The sequence below is a fragment of the Salmo salar genome, chromosome ssa20 (assembly GCF_905237065.1).
Source record: "Salmo salar chromosome ssa20, Ssal_v3.1, whole genome shotgun sequence".
Classification (NCBI taxonomy): Eukaryota; Metazoa; Chordata; class Actinopteri; order Salmoniformes; family Salmonidae; genus Salmo; species Salmo salar.
The window spans coordinates 4,133,094-4,159,637 of NC_059461.1; the positions used below are offsets into that span (position 1 = coordinate 4,133,094).

At 43.0% G+C, this 26,544-nt stretch overlaps 1 protein-coding gene across 1 annotated transcript in view; it reads right to left on the reverse strand.

Annotated features, from left to right (window-relative positions):
• The window catches only part of LOC106579819 (kinase suppressor of Ras 2), a 123,113-nt gene that overhangs the window by 38,480 nt on the left and 58,089 nt on the right, over positions 1-26,544 (reverse strand). Inside the window, 8 exon segments of the mRNA XM_014160020.2 lie at positions 585-626; positions 937-1,105; positions 2,174-2,280; positions 2,535-2,561; positions 3,350-3,435; positions 4,002-4,085; positions 7,270-7,339; positions 20,206-20,378. Of these exon segments, the coding sequence (XP_014015495.2) occupies positions 585-626; positions 937-1,105; positions 2,174-2,280; positions 2,535-2,561; positions 3,350-3,435; positions 4,002-4,085; positions 7,270-7,339; positions 20,206-20,378 (758 nt within the window).

Consider the following 26,544-nt stretch of genomic DNA (forward strand, 5'->3'; position numbering starts at 1 on the left):
TGGTGTAAAGCTCGCCACCATTGGACTCTGCAGCAGTGGAAACGCATTCTCTGCAGTGATGAATCACGCTTCACCCTCTGGCAGTCCGATGGATGAATCTAGGATTGACGGATGCCAGGAGAACGCTACCTGCTGCAATGCATAGTGCCAGCTTAAAAATGTGGTGGAGGAGGAATAATGGTCTGGGGCTGTTTTTCATGGTTCACGCCCCTTAGTTCCTTTTCAGGGTAGTTAGGAACAAATATACACAGGCAGTTAGGAATGCTAAGGCTAGCTTTTTCAAACAGAAATTTGCATCCTGTAGTACAAACTCAAAAAAATTCTGGGACACTGTAAAGTCCATGGAGAATAAGAGCACCTCCTGAGTGTGAGTGTGACTGAGGGGAGGAGAGGAGACTGAGGAGAGGAGACTGAGTAAATGCTCTAAAGGCTAAATTAAGGAACCAAAAACTAAGACAGGCATTAGAGTTTAGAACCTGTCAAGGAGGAGAGAACAGAATCATCAAATCACAACATCAAAAGTACCCTCCTCCTTCGGCCTGGTGCAGTATGGGTATCGTAATGCTCATTTACAAGGCACTTACCTGGGAAGATGAACTGCTGCTTGTATTTGAAGTAAGAAGAGGCTGGATAGAAGGGGAGAGGGAGAGAGGGAGGAGGGAGAGCGAGAGTGAATCAGAGTTATGGTGCGGACCCTTTTTGTCTTCTTTCACTGACAATCAGCACAGAGCTGGGTTCATAGAAGGGTAGAAATGACAAGAATGAAATGTCTTTCCTAGAGCAGAGACATTGAACAGACAGCTCTAAAAATCAAACAGTAGTAACACTAAATGTACTACTTCTATCAGAATAAATGTCTAAATGAACTTTAAATAAAGTTTGATTTGAGACTTTATCTGGGGGAAAAAACTCAATGTTTTCAATGAAATCCCGTACCTGTTAAATTGAACTGTTTCTGTAGCCGTGCCGATTGTGGGGAGGGGTGCAGGGGGGAGGGAGGGGTGGCACTGGAGGGGAGGGGGGGAACGGGGGAGGAAGGAGTGGAGGAGGTGGTGGAGGAGGGGTTACTACTGGAGTCTGGCTGGTACGGGACAGGGATGGGATCCTGAGGACAGAAAGAGATAGGGAGAGAGAAAGAGAGAGTGGGAGAAAGAGGGAGAGGGAGAGCGAGAGAGAGAGAAAGAGAGAGGGAGAAATAGGGAGAGAAAGGGAGAGAGAGGGAGAGTGAGGGAGGTAAAGAGAGAGATACATAGAGAGATAGGGGGGGTAGAGAGAGATAAGGAGAGAGATACAGAGAGATACATAATTAAATAGAACAGTATTATAGTTTATCTCTATGGCCATTAGCAGGTGGAACTAGTATATTTTCAGACTCTTCCTCACTCACAAGATAGCACCTGACAACGCACCTGTTGTCTAATGGTGTTGTTATGATGAGGGTCCATAGAGATACTAGAGAGATATGTGCTCTGGGAGCTAAAAGCTCTTTTACGTGGTAGGGTAGAAATGAGTGGTCTTGGTTGACCTCTCTCATTATGGAGCGTTGCTGTGTGTGTTGTTGACTTATAGCTGCTATGTTCATTTCCTGGTTGTATTGGGGAAGTCGTACAGAGTGAGGGAGTGAAGAAACTCTGGTCTCAAACTACACTAGTAATGGTCATAGTGAATTTGCAGATGTACATTAAAAGTATCTCGTTAAAAAAGGCTAAACTAATGACAGGACACAGTGAGGTAGAACGCTGAACTGTAAGGGCCACAAAATGTTGCCTAAAATGTAACAGGGCAATAAAATGCCCCTTATGAAGTTATGATGAGGGTGTAGAGGTTTTCAGTTCTGTAATCCCAAACAGTGTTTGAAGAATTGTAAAGTATACGTCTGTTGGCTACTGTTTGAAGTGTGAAAATGAATTAGTACAACAACAACAAAAACATCCAATAGACTGATTAATCCAGTACTGCTAGTCCGTCTGAGAGACTGAGATTCAGGGGATTTCAAACAGAAAGAACAGATGGACTTTTGATAAGACAAACCTCAGATGTGGAGCCCAGAGCAGTGTGTGTGTGTGTGTGTGTGTGTGTGTGTGTGTGTGTGGGTGTGGGTGTGTGTGTGTGTGTGTGTGTGTGTGTGTGTGTGTGTGTGTGTGTGTGTGTGTGTGTGTACGGTGGTTTCTACCTTGTTGATTTTGCTGGTTTTGGGCAGCGTCTGACTGATGTGCAGGTCTGTGTACCTGAGGGGGTTGTTGATGTCACATGGGACCGATTCAGTCCGTACCAAACGAGCTGGTAGAGACAGAATCAGACATGAACAACAGAACACTGAGTGAGGGCTTTGAGCAGATGTGATATGGCTGTCCATTAGAGAAAGTCTTTATCTACTCAAATTTCTAAATGTGTTAAATGGAAGATGGTCCCTTTTTACTATCGCAAGGGAACGCTTAAGAACACCGTAAGATAGCTGGCCAACTTCAAATAGCAGAGACTTCAGAAAGGTTCTGTAGTTTAAAAAATAAAGGTTGATAAATTGATTGTTTTACCTTGATTTCCTTGGTGGTCTGTCGCACCAGTTGGGAGAAAAACAGAGACGTGTAAAGAACATACAGTAAAGACTAACTTCAGATGACAGAGAACCTTATAAAGTAATACTTCCATAACTAAAGCACTATAGCAGAGAATATAGCAGAGAATGAGTATCCTTTTAAAGAAATACTTCCATAACAAAACCACTAAAGCAGAGAATATAGCAGAGAATGAGTATTCTTTTAAAGAAATACTTCCATAACTAAAGCACTATAGCAGAGAATATAGCAGAGAATGAGTATTCTTTTAAAGAAATACTTCCATAACAAAACCACTAAAGCAGAGAATATAGCAGAGAATGAGTATTCTTTTAAAGAAATACTTCCATAACAAAACCACTAAAGCAGAGAATATAGCAGAGAATGAGTATTATTTTAAAGTAATAGTTCTATAACTAAAGCACTATAACAGAGAATGAGTATTATTTTAAAGAAAGTAATACTTACATAACAATCCTAATAAGTATTCCTAATATGAATATGTTTTGTGCTGCTGAATTACAGTAGGGCTACATACAGTATGTCTCTCCTAACTTGAGATACATGTGCAGTTTGTATTACTGCTTATGTTGAGAATGGCCTGTGTATCAAGGTCTACAGCTATTAAAATGGTGCAATAATGCTTTCAGTCACTTTAATAAACATATCTGCTAAATGAGATTATGTATGAATTGAAAGACCAGTGGTGAAATGGTCCTTGAAGTTATGTGGCCTGTACATGAAGTCAGGCTTCAGCCTTACAGTAAGCTGCTGGTCCAACAGTCCTTTGTTACCTTTGAGGGGGTTACTCCCTCCTCGCTGGATGATCAGCAAATGGCAAGGCGGGGCTTCTTTGGTGCATTTGTTGTGACACTTCAGCCTAGTGAAAAAACAGAATGATATACTCCCTGAAACCAGGGTTGTGTCTGAAATGACACCCTATTCCCTATATAGTGCACTACTTCTGATCAAAAGTAGAGCACTATATAGGGAATAGGGTGCTACTTCGGACATAACCCCTGACATCACTGAATCTCTGCTATTCATTTTCAAAACAGTTAAAATAAAAATGCCGAATGTTTAATAGTCTGTGTCATTAAGGAAATAAAAAGCTGTCCTTCTGTCAAAGATGTCTCATTCGGTCGATTGAGAAGTTGGTTAATTTATTTGAGTAATCTGTTTAAAATGATAATGGTAATTGCTGTTCAGTTCCTTTTCAGAGACTTTTCAAAGTATACCGTGACAAATGATCTTTCCAGAATTCTAATAAGAATGTAGATTATTAACACATACGGATGACAAAAAAGAGCTTATGACCCATAACCAACCAGCATAGTGATTGATGTAGATTTGTTTTTTACTTCACTAAGCACACCAGGATAGTGTTTTGTCATGGTGTACACATGCTTTTCATGAACAAAGATCATTTTGGGAAGAAGGACCTACTTGCAGTTTTTACATTTGAGTCCAAACAACATTCCTTTTCCACATACTATGCATGTCTGAGACATCCAATACTTGGTGGAAAACCTGCAAGGACAAGAGAAAGAGAGAGAGAGAGAGAGAGAACGAGAGAAAGAGAGTGAGTTCAGATCACATAGACGAAACATCTCTTCTACCTGTTTCTCCATGCAGAAATGAGTCCCCAATAATAAAAAAACAGCAGGTGTGCATCACTGCACAGAGGAAACATCACTGATTGCTTGTGACCTTTCAGACAATTATTCCTATTCCCACGTGATGACAAATGGCTTTTGTCATAGAACGCCTCATATTCACAGGTTAACCTTTCCTTAAGAAACATAAGAAAGATGGACGCCTTTAGGCTTATTCTTCCCCTGCTTCTGAAGATTGTCGTGCTAATCTCCAATGCACCTTGATTCAATTTGGGGTTCTCCTGGCACTCCTTTCATTATCCCCCTCCAATGGTGAGTTTGTGGCTGTGCTCTTTGAATAACTGCTGTGACAGCCCACTTGAATCAACGTGGAATAGATGTTGAATTGACGTCTGTGCCCAGTGGGGAGAGACCATGCTGTTGCATCAAGACGGTAAGACAGCAATCATTCCCAGAGATGAAGATGGAGCCTGGCAGAAACCGCGGCACAGCGTAAGATCTCAAGATGCTGCCACTTATCAAACAGGCAAATCTACCATGTGTCTTAATTCTCTTGAATGATAAAAAGCAATTCCCTACTTCGAGGTTGGATGGAGTATCTGAGTGCCAGGAAGCCCAGGGAAGAGCTAGGGGGTTTATTGACTGATAGATCTGACACCTGGGTTCAAGTAGCAGGCTGGCTGGGGTAATGGAATATGACTGATACAGGCTGACACCTGGGTTCAAGCAGCAGGCTTGCTGGGGTAATGGAATATGACTGATAGAGGCTGACACCTGGGTTCAAGCAGCAGGCTGGCGCAATAGAATATGACTGATAGAAGCTGACAGAATCAGAATCTCTTCATTAGGAACCCTCGTATCGCCTCGTACCGTCGCTAAACAGAACCAGGGAGAGCACAATTCAATCTCCCGTCCTGGCGGTAGAGCCTAAATGATACGTTTGTTTTAGCAGGCCATACCTATGCTACCAAAGTTAAACTGCCGTTAAAGGTGAGATATGTTTTCACAGATATCTCTTTTCCATTCCCAGGGAGATGGTGCTATAGCCAAAGTAGTTGATCACATTGCAATCATTTACTTATGCATAATAACCTGTGCTTACAATATAAGTTACAGTAACAGACACAACTAGTTTTTCTTTATTTTTACTATTTTATACATTGTAGAATTATAGTGAAGTCATCAAAACTATGAAATAACACATACGAAATCATGTAGTAAGCAAAGAAACAATCCTTTGCCTTGATGACAGCTTCGCACACTCTTGGCATTCTCTCAACCAGCTTCATGAGGTAGTCACCTGCAATGCATTTCAATTAACAGGTGTGCCTTGTTAAAAGTTAATTTGTGGAATTTCTTTCCTTCTTAATGCATTTGAGCCAATCAGTTGTGTTGTGACAAGGTAGGGGTGGTATACAGAAGATAGCCCTATTTGGTAAAAGACCAAGTCCATATTATGGCAAGAACAGCTCAAATAAGCAAAGAGAAACGACAGTCCATCATTACTTTAAGACATGAAGGTCAGTCAATCTGGAACATTTCAAGAACTTTGAAAGTTTCTTCAAGTGCAGTCGCAAAAACCATCAAGCGCTTTGATGAAACTGGCTTTCATGAGGACCGCCGCAGGAAAGGACGACTCAAGAGTTAACTCTGCTGCAGAGGATAAGTTCCTTAGAGTTACCAGCCTCAGAAATTGCGGCCCAAGAGTTCAAGTAAAAGACACATCTCAACATCAACTGTTCAGAGGAGACTGCGCGAATCAGGCCCTCATGGTCAAATTGCTGCAAAGAAAACACTACTAAAGGACACCAATAAGAAGAAGAGACTTGCTTGGTCCAAGAAACACGAGCAATGGACATTAGACCAATGGAAATGTTTTCAAATTTGAGATTTTTGGTTCCAACCGCTGTGTCTTTGTGAGACATAGAGTAGGTGAATGGATGATCTCCATATGTTTGGTTCCCACCATGAAGCATGGAGGAGGAGGTGTGATGGTGTGTGGTGCTTTGCTAGTGACACTGTCAGTGATTTACACTTAACCAGCATTGCTACCACAGCATTCTGCAGTGATACGCCATCCCATCTGGTTTGCGCTTAGTGGGACTATCATTTGTTTTTCAAATGATAGTCCCATTAAGTTTGGGATGAGTTGGACCGCAGAGTGAAGGAAAAGTAGACAACAAGTGCTCAGCATACGTGGGAACTTCAAGACTGTTGGAAAAGCATTCTAGGTGAAGCTGGTTGAAAGAATGCCAAGAGTGTGCAAAACTGTCATCAAGGCAAAGGGTGGCTACTTTGAAGAATCTAAAATCTAAAATATATTTTGATTTGTTTAACACTTTTTTGGTTGCCACATGATTTCATGTGTTATTTCATAGTTTTGATGTATTCACTATTATTCTACAATGTAGAAAATAGTAAAAAATAAAGAAAAACCCTTGAATGAGTGTGTGTCCAAAATGTGGACTGGTAAATGGGCTTGTCTCTGGCTGATGAGGCATTAAGACATGTGTGCACAACCACTCTCTTTCCTCCTCTGTGACTTTCAACAGTGGGCAAACGCCCACGTACTTCTGAGGCTGAGAGAGAGAAGTAGAGAGAGAGAGAGAGAGAGATAGAGACAGAGAGAGAATAAGAGAGAGAGAGAGAGAGAGAGAGAGAGAGAGAGAGAGAGAGAGAGAGAGAGAGAGAGAGTGAGAGAGAAAAAAGAGAGCGTGAGAGAGACCAGAGAGAGAAAGAGCGACAGACAAAGAAGTAGAGGAAAGTCGGTACGTAGGCAGGTTCTCGTGGCCAATAGCGGTGGTGTATTGTTCAACTTGGAAATCCGTAGCATTTAGGAGTCATCAGGGGTTTAAATGTGGAATGAGCACGAAGATGACTTCTGCCCCCTATAATTGGTCTGACATTCTGTTCGTCAGGTGTGGAGAAACAGACACATTAAGACACACTACACACATGTGCATGCATGCACACACCTTAATTCCTGAACACTCAAACCATCACACACACACACACACACACACACACACACACACACACACACACACACACACACACACACACACACACACACACACACACACACACACACAGGTTACCTGTGTTTTATGGAGTTTCCCAGGTCTCTCTGGGGGATCTGTGGGGACCAGCGAGGCACTGAGAGAGTGTCTGGAGGAGGAGAGATATAAAGAGGGATGGATAAGAATGTAACGATGATTAGATATTGGACCAAACGTAGGGCTTGATTCAGTCAAACATGCAGCTTTGTAGCCTAATACGTGTCTTAATGTGTTTGGACGGTGGAGGGTAGGACTAGATATCAACACATGCCCTTGTATTGAATAGTTCCCTGCTGAATGCCACAGTACACTGATTGTGACTGGGCTAAAGCAAACACTGATTTGTGGACTGCATGATATTTTGCCGTATTAATAGATGAGTAAAAACTGGTCTGATCTCGCTTTGGTCTTTACTACAATCAATTATAATAACCTATTTTGACTAACAATTCCTGATATTCAAAAACCATAAAGTGATAAAAGTCTGATCATCGTCAGAATCATGAGATAAAATTATTCACTTCTGAATCTTTAGAGAAAACATTCAAGTTATTCTCTTTTCCAAACGTTCTTTTATCATACAGACAGAATGGAATCAGAACTCTCAGCTACGACCACACAGTAAATGAATAAACAAATTGTCACGCCCTGACCTGAGAGAGCCTTTTTTTATGTCTCTATTTAGGTTTGGTCAGGGTGTGATTTGTGTGGGCATTCTATGTCCTTTTTTCTATGCTTTGTATTTCTTTGTTTTGGCCTGGTATGGCTCTCAATCAGGGACAGCTGTACATCGTTGTCGCTGATTGGGAGTCATACTTAGGCAGCCTGTTTTCCTTTGGGGTTTGTGGGTAGTTATTTTCTGTTTTGTACATTTTGTGACCTGACAGAACTGTTGGCTGTCGTTCATGTTCTTGTTTTGTTTGAAGTGTTTCTTATTATTAAATCATTAATATGAACACTCACCACGCTGCGCTTTGGTCCCCTTCTTCTACAGACGACAAGCGTTACACAAATGTTGTCAGAATTCTCAGTTACATTCACGATTACAAACAATCTAAGCCTCAAGGTGTACGTACGATACATGAAAGATATAGGAACATGGCTCCAAAGAACATTCTTCTGACACCACCGTTAGTACAGTATACTGCTCAGATATTCAGTGTTACTACAGTATACTGATCAGATATTCACCATTACTACAGTACACTGCTCAGATATTCACCATTACTGCAGTATACTGCTCAGATATTCAGCATTATTACAGTACACTGCTCAGATATTCAGCATTACTACAGTATACTGCTCAGATTTTCACCATTACTACAGTATACTGCTCAGATAATCAGCATTACTACAGTATATTGCTCAGATATTCACCATTACTACAGTATACTACTCAGATATTCACCATTACTACAGTATACTGCACAGATATTCACCATTACTACAGTATACTACTCAGATATTCACAATTTCTACAGTATACTGCTCAGATATTCACCATTACTACAGTATACTGCTCAGATATTCACCATTAATACAGTATACTGCTCAGATATTCACCATTACTACAGTACACTGCTCAGAAATTCAGCATCAGCAAAGTGTGAGATTGAGCAAAAAGCCCAGACCAGACTAAACCCGCCATACACACACACACACACACACACACACACACACACACACACACACACACACACACACACACACACACACACACACACACACACACACACACACACACACACACACACACACACACACACACACACACACACACACACACACAACCATAATAGTTGGTATGTTGATGATATGGTCCATATGAGAAGCATTCTGTTGTAGGTGCTCCATTCTGGGTATGCACAGAGAACGACTTGATAGCAGAAGCAGCAGCAGCAGCCTAATACTTTATGGACCTCTCAATGCACTGTGTGCCACCACTCAGCCCCAGCACACCCACATGCTGCACGGCTATAGTCAGGAGTGTGAATAGAGTATGTACCATACCTATTCTGTGCATTGCATTTCTGTGTGTGTGGGTGTGTGTGTGTCAGAGCTAGAGAGAGAGCAAGAGAGGGAGCGAGAAAGAGAGAGATAGGTGAAATACCACAGTGTGCAATCACAGCAGCAATATTTGTGACTTGTTGCCACAAGAAAAGGGCAACCAGTAAAGAACAAACACCATTGTAAATAGAACCCATATTTATGTTTATTATTTTCCCTTTTGTACTTAAACTATTTGCACATTGTTACAACACTGTATGAACATATCCACAATATGACATTTGAAATTTCTCTATTCCTTTGGAACTTTTGTGAGTGTAGTGTTTACTGTTCATTTCTGATTGTTTATTTCACTTTTGTTTATAATCTATTTCACTTGCTTTGGTAATGTAAACATATATTTCCCATGCCAATAAAGCCCTTTGAATTGAATTGAGAGAGAGAGAGAGAGAGAGAGAGAGAGAGAGAGAGAGAGAGAGAGAGAGAGAGAGAGAGAGAGAGATACTGAGAGAGGAAGAAAGAGAGGGAGACAATAAAGGCTATGTCACTTGCTTTGGGAATGTAAACATATGTTTCCATGCCAATAAAGCCTTTTGAATTGAATTGGAGAGGGAGAGAGAGAGAGAGAGAGAGAGAGAGAGAGAGCGAGAGAGAGAGCGAGAGAGAGAGAGAGAGAGAGAGAGAGAACACTCCCGATTCTTCTCAAAGGAGCACCATCTACTGTAAATCTTTTCTCAGTATGAAAACAGAGATGTCTTCAGTTTCGCCACTCAAACACATGGTCTGAAGAAGGACGAGGAATAGCAGAAAGAGGAAGAAGAGGAGGAGGACGAGGACGAGGTGGAAGAGGAGGGGGTTGTCACGACTTCCGCCGAAGTCCGCTCCTCTCCTTGTTCGGGCGGCGTTCGGCGATCGACGTCACCGGCTTTCTAGCCATCGCCGCTCCATTTCTCATATTCAATTGGTTTTGTCTTGTTCCATACACACCTGGTTGTCATTCCCTAATCACACTGAATGTATTTAGTCCTCTGTTCCCATCCATGTCTTTGTGTGAAGTTGTTTTGATGTTATGTGTGTATTGTTACACGCCAGACTTTTGTTTATTGTTCCGTGTTTTGGGCACGTTGTATGTACTTCTGTGCTTTCGTTTGGACCGGAATTAAAAGTGCGCCTGTTAACTACACTCTGCTCTCCTGCACCTGACTTCGCCTCCAGTACACACCCGTAACGGGTACCACTTTATGATCTGTGTAGGAGTGCTTGAACAATGAGCGATAAGGAAGGAACCTCAGCTATTTTGAAAATAGCTCCATAGATTGAATCCAGCTGGAAGATAGATACAGTATTTGTAAGATAATTATTCCTTATTTTCAGGTCACACTGAAAAGGACTTTCAACCGAAATGTTTGTGTATTGTCCAATCCCCTGTCAAGATAAAATCATTTGAACATTTGGAAAAATGAAGTAATCTCTTTTGACCTACTTCATCACTGTGTAACAGTTCTCAAGGTTGGCTAGTACAGTACCGCGTCCCTAGTGTGTAGAATTGTGTTTTTCATATTTGATATTTTCAGCCTGAGCCCTACTCGCCTTGACAATTAAAGACATTTAGTCTTCCTGTTCATATAGTCCATGTTCACCAAACATGATTTTCATTTTTTTTTACACTAAGCAGTTGAGGGAGAACCTAGTCTCAATGTATTCCCTGTGGCTGACCTTGCGTGTGTGTGTGTGTGTGTGTGTGTGTGTGTGTGTGTGTGTGTGTGTGTGTGTGTGTGTGTGTGTGTGTGTGTGTGTGTGTGTGTGTGTGTGTGTGCGTGCGTGCGTGCGTGCGTGCGTGCGTGCGTGCGTGCGTGTACGCGTGCGTGTGTGTGTGTGAAAATGTTCTGTGTAAATCTATTCTCTATTCAGTTTCACTTTCAATAATAATAATATGAGCTTAGCAGAGCCATGTGTTTAGAGAGCTGGATCATGTTAGATCCCAATTAACATCACATAGGGAATATTAAAAAAAATACTATAAAAGTGAATGTCTAGAATGAGCATTAAGATGCATGTACATGACACTACAACATTCTATAACAGCCATGTTGGAACCCCATTAACATGACACTACAACATTCTATAACAGCCATGTTGGAGCCTCATTAACATGACACTACAACATTCTATAGCAGCCATGTTGGAGCCTCATTAACATGACACTACAACATTCTATAACAGCCATGTTGGAGCCTCATTAACATGACACTACAACATTCTATAGCAGCCATGTTGGAGTCTCATTAACATGATACTACAACATTCTATAGCAGCCATTTTGGAGTCTCATTAACATGATACTACAACATTCTATAGCAGCCATGTTGGAGCCTCATTAACATGACACTACAACATTCTATAACAGCCATGTTGGAGCCCCATTAACATGACACTACAACATTCTATAGCAGCCATGTTGGAGCCTCATTAACATGACACTACAACATTCTATAGCAGCCATGTTGGAGCCCCATTAACATGACACTACAACATTCTATAGCAGCCATGTTGGAGCCTCATTAACATGACACTACAACATTCTATAGCAGCCATGTTGGAGCCCCATTAACATGACACTACAACATTCTATAGCAGCCATGTTGGAGCCCCATTAACATGACACTACAACATTCTATTGCAGCCATGTTGGAGCCCCATTAACATGACACTACAACATTCTATAGCAGCCATGTTGGAGTCTCATTAACATGATACTACAACATTCTATAACAGCCATGTTGGAGCCTCATTAACATGACACTACAACATTCTATAGTAGCCATGTTGGAGCCCCATTAACATGACATGGGGAATATTTAAATAATGCTATGATTCTGAATGTCTAGAATAAGAACAGTAAAAAAAAATCGGAACGTTTGCCCAACTTTAAATACATTGCTCTGGTGATTAGGGACAGAGCTTGAACCAGTAACCCAGTAATAACCTGATGAATTAAGGGTTTACTGTGTGACAGGACGCCACTGAAGTGGATATCAATGATTGATGAAAGGACTGATTAACGTAGGTCCAGAAACACTGCATGTCCTAGTTCCTGTTGCACACACAAACACACCATCCCTACACCTCCCCCTCCAGGAGCCTGTAACTCTGTGTCTCTGGTTCACAGTCCAATACGTCGCTAAATTACACTCAGTCAGCCTGATAATCTGATAGAGAAGGGGAAGTGACATCATCTGCTTATTGTTTAGTCTGTTTACACTAACAGCCTTGTAACCGCAACATCGCATGGTGTTGACATCTCTGGGCCTGATTTGATGAGTCTTTGCACATGTGTGCCACTCAAGCCAACACACACGTGCACACACACACACACACACGCACACAGACACACACACACACACACAGACGGATGTCAGAGTAACCCAAAGGCGCCAGACAACAGTGTCCTCCATTCTTTCTCTTTAATTTGGATAGACTCACAGCCTCCTTACCTCTCCACCCCCCCATCCCCCTCCCCACTCATGTCATCATCTAATGAGATGACAAACAGACAAACAACAGGGAGAGAGAGAGAGGATACATAGACATGGAGGATATTACACCATAAAGTAGAAAAAAACATGTCTGCCTTTCTGATCACAGGCAAATACAGCAGGCTATGGTATCTTTATGTGTGGAAACCAACTGAAATGGAAAAAGAGTCAAAAGACAGGGCTGAATGACATGAAACACAATAACAAGTTTGAATAATGATATGAATCTATTTTTCTTTAATAAAACTACCCCATGTGTATTCTAAGTAGCAGAAGTTGGCAAAGAGCGGTGGTGAAATGTAACTGTAATTTCCACGGTGTGAAACAAACTCCTCCATTCGACTCGAGACAAAGAGCCTTGTTGCCAGCACTGTTTCCATGACAACCATTCAACGCGTGGGTATGACCTTTTCTACAGAATATTGTTTTGATGTCATCTTTGATGAGGAGAACACCCCTCCCGCTTCTCACCTATCACCAAGTGCCCTAGAATTTCCTGTTGTACACATCACGGTGATGGTCATTAAAAACAACACGTTAGAAAATACATATTATCTTCTACAAATGGGCCAAAGCCCCTCAGACCTGGTCCCAGATCTGTTTGTGCTGTCTTCCCAACTCATATGGCAGGTAGCCTAGCGGTTAAAAGCGTTGGGCCAGTAACCGAAAGGTCGTTGGTTTGAATCCCTGAGCCGACAACGTGAGACATCTGTCAATGTGCCTTGAGCAAGTCACTAAACTCTAATTGCTCTGGAATAGAGTATGTCTACTAAATGACATAAAACAACACACACAGATCTGGGACCAGAACTACCTCAGGCAGTGAATGTCTGTCCTAGTCATTATACTGTTTATGTGGGGAGCAGAAGTGTTCATTAGAAGTGGTGGTCAAATTATAAAGGCAGTGTTTTGTTTACCTGGCAGAGGTGGTAAAATTATCCCGGTGGTGTCTGTGTTTAGCTGGAAGCGGTGGTAAAATGAGCCTGGTGGTGTCTGTGTTTAGCTGGCAGCAGTGGTAAAATGAGCCTAGTGGTGTCTGTGTTTAGCTGGCAGCAGTGGTAAAATGAGCCTGGTGGTGTCTGTGTTTACCTGGCAGCAGTGGTAAAATGAGCCTGGTGGTGTCTGTGTTTAGCTGGCAGAGGTGGTAAAATGAGCTTGGTGGTGTCTGTGTTTAGCTGGTAGCGGTGGTAAAATGAGCCTGGTGGTGTCTGTGTTTACCTGACAGCAGTGGAAAAATGAGCCTGGTGGTGTCTGTGTTTACCTGGCAGCAGCGGTAAAAAGAGCCTGGTGGTGTCTGTGTTTACCTGACAGCAGTGGTAACATTTGTCTGGTGGTGTTTACCTGGAAGCAGTGGTAAAATGAGCCAGGTGGTGTCTGTGTTTAGCTGGCAGCAGTGGTAAAATGAGCCTAGTGGTGTCTGTGTTTAGCTGGCAGCAGTGGTAAAATGAGCCTGGTGGTGTCTGTGTTTACCTGGCAGCAGTGGTAAAATGAGCCTGGTGGTGTCTGTGTTTAGCTGGCAGAGGTGGTAAAATGAGCTTGGTGTTGTATGTGTTTAGCTGGTAGCGGTGGTAAAATGAGCCTGGTGGTGTCTGTGTTTACCTGACAGCAGTGGAAAAATGAGCCTGGTGGTGTCTGTGTTTAAATGGCAGCAGCGGTAAAAAGAGCCTGGTGGTGTCTGTGTTTACCTGACAGCAGTGGTAACATTTGTCTGGTGGTGTTTACCTGGAAGCAGTGGTAAAATGAGCCAGGTGGTGTCTGTATTTAGCTGGCAGCAGTGGTAAAATGAGCCTAGTGGTGTCTGTGTTTAGCTGGCAGCAGTGGTAAAATGAGCCTGGTGGTGTCTGTGTTTACCTGGCAGCAGTGGTAAAATGAGCCTGGTGGTGTCTGTGTTTAGCTGGCAGAGGTGGTAAAATGAGCTTGGTGGTGTCTGTGTTTAGCTGGTAGCGGTGGTAAAATGAGCCTGGTGGTGTCTGTGTTTACCTGACAGCAATGGAAAAATGAGCCTGGTGGTGTCTGTGTTTACCTGGCAGCAGCGGTAAAAAGAGCCTGGTGGTGTCTGTGTTTACCTGACAGCAGTGGTAACATTTGTCTGGTGGTGTTTACCTGGAAGCAGTGGTAAAATGAGCCAGGTGGTGTCTGTGTTTAGCTGGCAGCAGTGGTCAAATGAGCCTGCTGGTGTCTGTGTTTAACTAGCAGCAGTAAAATGAGCCTGGTGGTTTCTGTGTTTAGCTGGCAGCAGTAAAATGAGCCTGGTGGTTTCTGTGTTTAGCTGGCAGCAGTAAAATGAGCCAGGTGATGTCTGTGTTTACAGTGGCTTGCCTACCACTTTGAAGATGCAAAATATTTTTTATTGTGTAATTAACAAGAAATAAGACAAAAAAACTGAAAACTTGAGCATGCATAACTATTCACCCCCCAAAGTCAATACTTTGTAGAGCCACCTTTTGCAGCAATTACAGCTGCAATTCTCTTGGGGTATGTCTCTATAAGCTTGGCACATCTAGCCACTGGGATGTTTGCCCATTCTTCAAGGCAAAACTGCTCCAGCTCCTTCAAGTTGGATGGGTTCCGCTGGTATACAGCAATCTTTAAGTCATACCACAGATTCTCAATTGGATTGAGGTCTGGGCTTTGACTAGACCATGGTGTCTGTGTTTACCTGGCAGCAGTGGTAAAATGAGCCTGGTGGTGTCTGTGTTTAGCAGGCAGCAGTAAAATGAGCCTTGAGGTGTCTGTGTTTACCTGGCAACAGGCTCTTTAGGGTGAAATTAACCTGGTGGTGTCTGTGATTACCTGGCAACAGACTCTCTAGGCCCAGCAGGTGCCAACTGGACACACAAATCCTGTCTCCCTGCAGGCACCACTTCAATCAGGGAAACTAAAACAAACCTCAAATCTCTAAGCTTCATGACGAGACACAAAATACAGCCGCCCTGAAACATGGTTCTAATTTCTGTATCAAGGCAAACTGTTTAAGAATACTGAAATCTATTACATTCCGATGCAGTGCAAAACCGTATGACATGCAACAGACTTCAACTGCCACTGTAAAAAGATGTGATATATAACATAATTATTTGTTTAATTTTGTATTATGAATAAAGGCAAGGACAGCATCAATTCAGCCTCCGTTCTGACTCATTCTGAGCAGGCCCGTTGGCCAGCTACCCTTATGGGGTCCTTGCTCTTTGATACAGATATCAGAGCCAGTAGCTTGGTTCTTGTAGTGCCAGAAGGGGCTTTTACAGATGAGCTGTGCTGAGCAGATCCCAAGCAGATACTTTACGGCACAGCGTGCTCAATAAAACTGCGGCAGCATTCTGGATATCTATCTTTCCTTCCGGACCCCAAGCAGACCCATTAACAGACTGACGACACCCACCAGGCCTGCTACGTGGCTCTGTGCTGCTATGAGCCGTACTGGGACCCCAGGGGGAGGCTAAGCAGACAGATAAAAGCATTAGGGATGCCGCCACTTACTATGAATAACTGCCTTAGATAGGCAATCGTCTTAATCTCTAATGTCTTTGTCAGAGCCACAGTAAGATAATGAGCCAGACTGGAGGTTTCTCACTCCCTGTACCAGGGATAGTCCTCTATATTGTAGTGCTTTAGGGTCAAGCCATGTTGGTTGTTCTGGAGTGGGTGGAGGGCCAAGACATGTTGGATGTTCTGGAGTGGGTGGAGGGCCAAGACATGTTGGTTGTTCTGGAGTGGGTGGAGGGCCAAGACATGTTGGATGTTCTGGAGTGGGTGGAGGGCCAAGACATGTTGGTTGTTCTGGAGTGGGTGGAGGGCCAAGACATGTTGGTTGTTCTGGAGTGGGTGGAGGGCCAAGCCCTGTTGGATGTTCTGGAGTGGGTGGAGGGCCAAGACATGTTGGTTGTTCTGGAGTGGGTGGAGGGCCAAGACATGTTGGTTGTTCTGGAGTGGGTGGAGGGCCAAGCCATGTTGGTTGTTCTGGAGTGGGTGGAGGGCCAAGACATGTTGGTTGTTCTGGAGTGGGTGGAGGGCCAAGACATGTTGGTTGTTCTGGAGTGGGTGGAGGGCCAAGACATGTTGGTTGTTCTGGAGTGGGTGGAGGGCCAAGCCCTGTTGTTTATTCTGGAGTGGGTGGAGGACCAAGCCCTGTTGGATGTTCTGGAGTGGGTGGAGGGCCAAGCCCTGTTGGTTGTTCTGGAGTGGGTGGAGGACCAAGCCCTGTTGGTTGTTCTGGAGTGGGTGGAGGGCCAAGACATGTTGGTTGTTCTGGAGTGGGTGGAGGGCCAAGACATGTTGGTTGTTCTGGAGTGGGTGGAGGGCCAAGACATGTTGGTTGTTCTGGAGTGGGTGGAGGGCCAAGCCATGTTGGTTGTTCTGGAGTGGGTGGAGGGCCAAGCCCTGTTGGTTGTTCTGGAGTGGGTGGAGGGCCAAGACATGTTGGTTGTTCTGGAGTGGGTGGAGGGCCAAGACATGTTGGTTGTTCTGGAGTGGGTGGAGGGCCAAGCCCTGTTGGTTGTTCTGGAGTGGGTGGAGGGCCAAGACATGTTGGTTGTTCTGGAGTGGGTGGAGGGCCAAGCCCTGTTGTTTGTTCTGGAGTGGGTGGAGGGCCAAGACATGTTGGTTGTTCTGGAGTGGGTGGACTTTGACCTTAACCTCTGGTTCTGGGTCAGATATTTTGTCCAAATTACTAATGGTTACAGTTAGAACTGTAGGTAAGGTTATTTGATTCTAGATCTGTGGTTAAAGTCAACCTCTTTCGTTCTAGCTTATCCCTGGTAATCACTTGGTCAATTAGTCTCACTGGACAGAGAATAGACATCAGTAGTCTAGTCAGTCACTGACGGCAAGAAAAAGCTGGACCATCAGTGGTCCTCAAACACTGTAATTAAACACACTTAGTTTATAGTCCTGAATATCTAGAGGCTCGAGCCCCTAACACTGACATAAAGAACAAGAGATAGTAATTATACTTATTTGTACTTACGTGACATTTAAATAACATCCAATTACAAAGACAGTAATTACTGAGAGAGATATTGGATTACCAGGAGCACTTGACTTTTAGCAACTGGTGTCGTATTAAACATGACTTAACAAGAAGCTTATCATATTCCATCATGCAGCAGGGAGAATTATCATCACTGTCACGTTCTATCTCTCTCTATCCTAAACTCGCTCTCTGTCTGTCCGTCTATCTGACTCCCTCTCTCTCCTGCTCTCTCGTTCTATTTCTCTCTATCCTAAACTCTCTGTCTGTCCGTCTGTCTGACTCTCTCTCTCTCTCCTGCGCTCTCATTCTATCTCTCTCTATCCTAAACTCTCTCTCTGTCCATCTGTCTGACTCTCTCTCTCCTGCTCTCTCGTTCTATCTCTCGCTATCCTAAACTCTCTGTCTGTCTGTCCATCTGTCTGACTCTCTCTCTCTCTCTCTCCTGCTCTCTCGTTCTTTCTCTCTCTATCCTAAACTCTCTCTCTGTCTGTCTGTCTGTCCGTCTGTCTGACTCTCTCTCCTGCTCTCTCGTTCTTTCTCTCTCTCCTGCTCTCTCTCTGTCTGTCCGTCCATCTGACTCCCTCTCTCTCCTGCTCTCTCATTCTTTCTCTCTCTATCCTAAACTCTCTCTCTGTTTGTCTGACTCTCTCGCTCTCCCCCTTTTCTCTCCCTCTTTCAATCCCTACAAAAACAGACAAACAGGCATGTCATTCATCCCATTTTATGTTGCAGGAGATTAATTGAAGTAGACGCCTCATCTTGAGCGATAACCATAACGCATTATCTTTGTTTTGTGTATGTATAGCCTATGTAGGAGTCTGTGTATGGATATGTGAAGAACAACTTGCTGCTTCTCGTATACCATCTTGAGTCCACAACGTGAATCCAGACTTCCATGGTAATACCTGACAATCAATCAATCAAATGTATTTATAAAGCCTTTTTAACATCAGCCGATGTCACAAAGTGCTATACAGAAACCCAGCCTAAAACCCCAAACAATGAATTAAGGACTATTAGTCAGAGTCTAGACCCATTCAGATCCCCTATCGACGGCCATATTTAATTCCCTGACATCCCTGTCCCTGCCTCCCTCCGTCATTCTCAGTCTCCTCACATCGTCCCCGTCTCGCTCTCTCGCTCCGGACTGATTGTTATGCTTGTTATGTGTTTAAGTATGGCTAGGACTCTAAACTCCCTGATCTGTTTCACCTGTCTTTGTGCTTGCTTGTCTCCACCCCCCTCCAGGTGTCGCCCATCTTCCCCATTATCCCCACTGTATTTATACCTGTGTTCTCTGTTTGTCTGTTGCCAGTTTGTTTTGTTCGTCAAGCCTACCAGCATTTTTTCCCTTGCTCCTGTCTCTTTCTAGTTCCTGTTTTCTAGTTTTCCCAGTTTTGACCATTCTGCCTGCCTTGACCCTGAGCCTGCCTGCCGTTCTGTACCTTGTCACACCACCCTGGATTATTGACCTCTGCCTGCCCTGCCCCCGAGACTGCCTGTCCGCTCTGTACCATATGGACTCTGATCTGGATTACTGACCTCTGCCTGCCCTTGACCTGTCATTTTGCCTGCCCCCTGTTCTAGCAATACACTCTTGTTACTTCAACACTGTCTGCATCTGGGTCTTCTCCTGAAACGTGATACTCCCATAAAGTAATTACTAGAGAAAGACCGGTAGACAGACAGTGGACAATCAACAATCATCTAACACACTAGTAGTGGTGGAGAAAGTACCAAATTGTCATACTTGAGTAAAAGTAAAGATACCTTCATAGAAAATTACTCAAGAAAAAGTGAAAGTCACCCAGTAAAATACTACTTAAGTAAAAATGTAAAAGTATTTGGTTTGAAATATACTTAAGTATCAAAAGTAAATGTAATCACTAATATATTCTTAAGTATCAAAAGTAAAAGTAAAAGTATAAATCATTTCAAATTCATTATATTAAGCAAATCAGAAGGCATCATTTTCCTGTTTATTTTAATTTTACGGAGAGCCAGGGGCACACTCAGATCAGGGGCTGTAGAGATGACCAAGGATGTTCTTTTGATAAGTGTGTGAATTTGTTCATTTTCCTGTCCTGCTAAGCATTCAAAATGTAAAGAGTACTTTTGGGTGTCAGGGAAAATGTATGGAGTTAAAAGTATATCATTTTCTTTAGGACTGTAGTGAAGTAAAAGGAAAAGTTGTTAAAAATATACATAGTAAAGTTAGGAGTACAGATACCCCAAAAAACAACTTAAGTAGTACTTTCAAGTATTTTTACTTAAGTACTTTAAACCACTGCACACTAGATAACACCCCTGATTCAACTATATGACAATCTTCAATCAAGATTTTATTAGTTGAATAAGGTGAGTTACTCCTTGTACCCATGTCGGCCATTTGCAGATAAAATTGAACACTCCTAGACTAACAAGTACTACAAGTCTTAGTGTTATAAAAAGGGTACTTACTTGCGTCGGAGTAGACGGGGGGAGTGGAGGGCATGAAGGTGGGGAAGAAAAAGGAACGGAGGGAGCGATGGTCGGAGGAGTGTAGGGGTGAACGCTGGGTAGGCAGGTTCTCACAGCTCCCCATACTACTGTTGATCTTCAGGTGCTGAGGCTTGGACTTCTTCTGCTTCACTCTGAGACACACAGAAATACAAAATGACTCTTATTAAACAGTTATAAACTGATATTATACAATTCTAAAGCTCTTACGCACAGAGAAACAGTTAGTCTGTAATTAAACGGTTATAAACTATAGTTATAAAGCTTTATTCTTCAATTATACACACAGAGTTCAAGTAACAGACACATCTCAACATCATTGCCTTCATTGTCGAACTGCTGCAAAGAAACCACAACTAAACGACACCAATAAGAAGAAGAGAAGAGGAGAAGAGGGCCAATGGACATTAGACCGGTGTAAATCTGTCCTTTGATCTGATGAATCCAAATGTGAGATTTTTGGTTCCAAACGCCATGTCTTTGTGAGACGCAGAGTAGGTGAATGGATGATCTCAGCATGTGTGGTTCCCACCATGAAGCATGGAGGAGGAGGTGTGATGGTGCTTTGCTGGTGACACTGTCAGTGATTTATTTAGAATTCAAGGCACACTTAACCAACATGGCTACCACAGCATTCTGCAGTGATACGCCATCCCATCTGGTTTGCGCTTAGTGGGACTATCATTTGTTTTTCAACAGGACAATGACCCAAAACACACCTCCAGGTTGTGTAAGGGCTATTTGACCAATAAGGATAGTGATGGAGTGCTGCATCAGATGACCTGGCCTCCACAATCACCCAACCTCAACCCAATTGAGATGGTTTGGGATGAGATGGACCGCAGAGTGAAGGATAATCAGCCAACAAGTGCTCAGCATATGTGGGAACTCCTTCAAGACTGTTGGAAAAGCATTCCAGGTGAAGTTGGTTGAGAGAATGCCAAGAGTGTGCAAAGCTGTCATCAAGGCAATGGGTGGCTACTTTGAAGAATCTAAAATATAAAACATATTTTGACTTGTTTAACACTATTTGGTTACCACATTCTACAATGTAGAAAATAGTAAAATAGTAGAAAATAAGAAAAACTCTTGAATGGGTCCAAATGTTAAAAAGCTCTTATAATACAACTTCTTATACAACTACAGTTATAAAACTGTTGATGACGTATAGCCATCAGTTGAAATATACAGTATAACATGGCTAGGGTTATCCAAAAATGGCAAACTCAAATAACTTCAGACATGTCAAATATCCTGAGACATCATATCATCATTCTCCCTGAAGCCTGAGGTTGAGATAGAGAGAGAGAGAGACAGAGAGGACTACACAGAGAGAGAGACAGAGTGAGAGAGAGAGAGTGCACTGAGAGAGAGAGAGAGAGAGAGAGAGAGAGAGAGAGAGAGAAATTAATTTAAAACGAATTGAGAGAGAGAGAGAGTCGACGCCTCCTCAAACAAACCCTAGCCACACCCTATATAAACCGCCCCAGATCAGTCTTATGCCCCCCCCCCCATGCACCCTGCCTCTGCAGCAAGGGCCTCAACATGACAGCCGCACATACTGTAAGTCCAGGCCATGAGCAGAGCCACCGGCCAAACCCCTACTAATACACCGGCCCAACCCCCACTTATACACCGGCCCAACCCCCACTAATACACCGGCCCAACCCCCACTGATACACCCGCTCAAGGTCCATCCTGCAACCTAAGTGGTATGTATTAGATGCTCAACATGCTCTGCTCACACCTACCGTAATGGTCCGAGCCACAGGAAAACAACACTAGACACTATGGAACACAAAGCATTTACTATCTCATCCTGGAATATACAAGGTATACAAGGTCAGAGGTCATCTGCATTTGGCCTAAAGAGCAGGAACCAAGACTTCATCAAAGAAATTGGAAATACAGACGAAATACAGACGTTGTCATCCTACAAGAAACATGGGATAGAGGAGATTGGTTGCCCACTAGGTTACAGAGAGTTTGTAGTCCCATCCACCAAACGACCAGGTGTGAAACATGGAAGAGACTCAGTGGGTATGCTAACTTGTTATAGATCAGACCTAATCCACTCTATTAAATTTGTTAGAACAGAAACATTTTACATCTGGCTAGAAATTAATAAGAAAATGATCTCATGTTTGCTACCTATATCCCCCCGTAGAATCCCCAGACTTTAATGAAGACAGCTTCTCCATCCTAGAGGGGGAGATCAACCATTTCCAGGCCCAGGAACATGTACTAGTCTGTGGTGAATGTCACCCTCAGCACACAGGGGGATAAGGCGACAAACGCCTACCTGGAAGTGACAACATTCCCTCCCAAATATGCCCCCCTAGACACAACTATGACAAAACAACCAACAAAAACTGTAACGGTTGTCATCGGGAATGGAGGACCAAAACGCAGCAGGTATGTGGATGCTCATCTTATCGTTTATTTTAAATAAAGAGAACACCAAAAACAACAAAACGAAGAATGCACGAACAACAAAACAGTCTTGTAATGCTCACACAGGCAAAACAAGAAACAATCTCCCACAAACACTACACCAAACAATTACCCATATATAGGACTCTCAATCAGAGGCAACGAGAAAGCACCTGCCTCCAATTGAGAGTCCAACCCCCCATAAACCTATACATAGAAATACCACAAACCAGAAAGAACATAGAGATACAAAACATAGAACATAGACCAAAACCCGGAAATAATAAATCAAACACCCTACTACAAAAATCACCACCCCGAACCACATAAACATAATACCCTCTGCCACGTCCTGACCAAACTACAATAACAAATAACCCTTATACTGGTCAGGACGTGACAAAAACAGGTCACAACTCCTGCAACTCTGTCGCACGCTGGGTCTGTGCATAGTCAACGGTAGGCTTCGATGGGACTCTTACGGTAGGTACAACTACAGCTCATCTCTTGGCAGTAGTACTGTAGACTACTTTATCACCGACCTCAACCCAGAGTATCTCAGAGCGTTCACAGTCAGCCCACTGACACCCCTATCAGATCACAGCAAAATCACAGTCTACTTGAATAGAGCAATACTCAATCATGAGGTATCAAAGCCAAAGGAACTGAGTAATATTAAGAAATGCTATAGATGGAAGAAAGGTAGTATAGAAACCTACCAAAAAACTATTAGGTAACAACAAATTCAATCCCTTTATGACAACTTCCTGGACAAAATGTTCCACTGTAACAGTGAAGGTGTAAACTTGGCAGTAGAAAACCAAAACAGTATATTTAACCTAAGCTTCCCTATCAAATCAAAAAATTTCAAGCAGACAAACTAAGAAAGTTATCAACAATGACAAATGGTTTGATGAAGAATGCAAAAATCAAAGAAAGAAATTGAGAAACCTGTCCAACCAAAAAGATAGAGACCCAGAAAACCTGAGTCTACGCCTTCACTATGGTGAATCACTAAAACAATACACAAATACACTATGGAAAAAGAAGGAACAGCATGTCAGAAATCAGCTCAATATAATTGAAGAATCCATAGAATCTAATCACTTCTGGGAAAATTGGAGCACACTAAACAAACAACAACACGGAGAGTTATCTATCCAAAACGAAGACGTATGGATAAAATACTTCTCCAATCTTTTTGGTTCTATAACAAAGAATAAACAGTAAATACATGATCAATTAGACATCTTAGAATCAGCTATTAAAGATGACCAGAACCCACTGGATTCTCCAATTACCTTGAATGAACTACAGAACAAAATACAAACCCTCCAACCCAAAAAGGCCTGTGGTGTTGATGGTATCCTCAATGAAATTATATAATATACCGACCACAAATTCCAATTGGCTGTACTTAAACTCTTTAACATCATCCTCAGCTCTGGCATCTTCCCCAATATTTGGAACCAAGGACTGATCACCCCAATCCACAAAAGTAGAGACAAATGTGATCCCAATAACTACCGTGGGATATGCGTCAACAGCAACCTTGGGAAAATCCTCTGCATTATCATTAACAGCAGACTCGTACATTTCCTCAGTGAAAACAATGTACTGAGCAAATGTCAAATAGTTTTTTATCCAAATTACCATACGACAGACCACCTAAACACACTAATTCACGAACAAACTAGAACAAAGGAAAAGTTCTCTCATACTTTGTGATTTCAAAAAAGCTTTTGATTCAATTTGGCATGAAGGTCTGCTATACAAATTGATGAAAAGTTGTGTTGGGGGAAAAACCTACAACATAAAATCCATGTACACAAACAACAAATGTGCAGTTAAAATTGGCAAAAAACACATACATTTCTTTCCACAGGGCCATGGGGTGAGACAGGGATGCAGCTTGAGCACCACCCTCTTCAACACATATATCAACGAATTGGCGAGGGCACTAGAACAGTCTGCAGCAGCCGGCCTCACCCTAATAGAATCTGAAGTCAAATGTCTACTGTTTGCTTCTGTCCCCAAACAAGGAGGGCCTACAGCAGCACTTAGATATTCTGCACAGATTCTGTCAGACCTGGGCCCAGACAGTAAATCTCAGTAAGACAAAAAATAATGGTGTTCCAAAAAAGGTCCAGTTGCCAGGACCACAAATACAAATTCTATCTGGACACCATCCACCTACAGCACACAAAAAACTATACATACCCTGGCATATACATACCCTGGCCTAAACATCAACACCACAGGTAACTTCCACAAAGCTGTGAACCATCTGAGAGACAAGGCAAGAAGGGCATTCTATGCCATCAAAAGGGATATAAAATTCGACATACCAATTAGGATCTGGCAAAAAATACTTGAAAGTTATAGAACCTATTGCCCTTTATGGTTGTGAGGTCTGGGGTTCACTCACCAACCAAGAATTCACAAAATGGCACAAACACCAAATTGAGACTCTGCATGCAGAATTTTGCAAAAATATCCTCTGTGTACAACGTAAAACACCAAATGCAGAGCAGAATTAGGCCGATACCCGCTAATTATCAACATCCAGAAAAGAGCTACAACCACCTAAAAGGAAGCGATTCCCAAACCTTCCATAACAAAGTTACCAACTACAGAGAGATGAACCTGGAGAAGTGTCCCCTAAGCAAGGCGGTCCTGGGGCTCTGTTTACAAACACAAACAGACCCCACAGAACCCCAGGAAAGCAACACAGTTAGACCCAACCAAATGTACTTGAACTATTTTCACATCGTTACAACACTTCTATATAGCCATAATATGACATTTGAAATGTCTCTATTCCTTTGGAACTTTTGTGAGTGTAATGTTTACTGTAATTTTATTGTTTAGTTCACTTTTGTTAATGATCTATTTCTCTTGCTTTGGCAATGTAAACATATGTTTCCCATGTCAATAAAGCCCTTTGAATTGAATTGAGAATGAGACAAAGACAGACAGAGACAAACAGAGACAGACAGAGGCAGACAGAGGCAGACAGGGGCAGAAAGAGACAGACAGAGACAGACAGAGGCAGACAGAGGCAGACAGAGACAGACAGAGACAGACAGTGGCAGACAGAGACAGACAGAGACAGACAGAGGCAGACAGAGACAGACAGAGACAGACAGACAGAGGCAAACAGAGGCAAACAGAGACAGACAGAGGCAGACAGAGACAGAAAGAGACAGAAAGAGACAGACAGAGACAGACAGAGGCAGACAGAGGCAGACAGGGGCAGAAAGAGACAGACAGAGACAGACAGAGGCAGACAGAAACAGACAGAGGCAGACAGAGCCGGAGACAGACAGAGACAGACAGAGGCAGACAGAGACAGAAAGAGACAGACAGAGACAGACAGAGACAGACAGAGGCAGACAGAGACAGACAGAGACAGACAGACAGACAGACAGAGGCAAACAGAGGCAGAGGCAGACAGAAACAGACAGAGGCAGACAGAGCCAGAGACAAACAGAGGCAGACAGAGCCGGAGACAGACAGAGACAGACAGAGGCAGACAGAGGCAGACAGAGGCAGACAGAGGCAGACAGAGGCAGAGACAGACAGAAACAGAAAGAGACAGAAAGAGACAGACAGAGGCAGACAGAGGCAGAAAGAGACAGACAGAGACAGACAGAGGCAGACAGAAACAGACAGAGGCAGACAGAGCCGGAGACAGACAGAGACAGACAGAGGCAGACAGAGACAGAAAGAGACAGACAGAGACAGACAGAGACAGACAGAGGCAGACAGAGACAGACAGAAAGACAGACAGAGGCAAACAGAGGCAGAGGCAGACAGAAACAGACAGAGGCAGACAGAGACAGAGACAAACAGAGGCAGACAGAG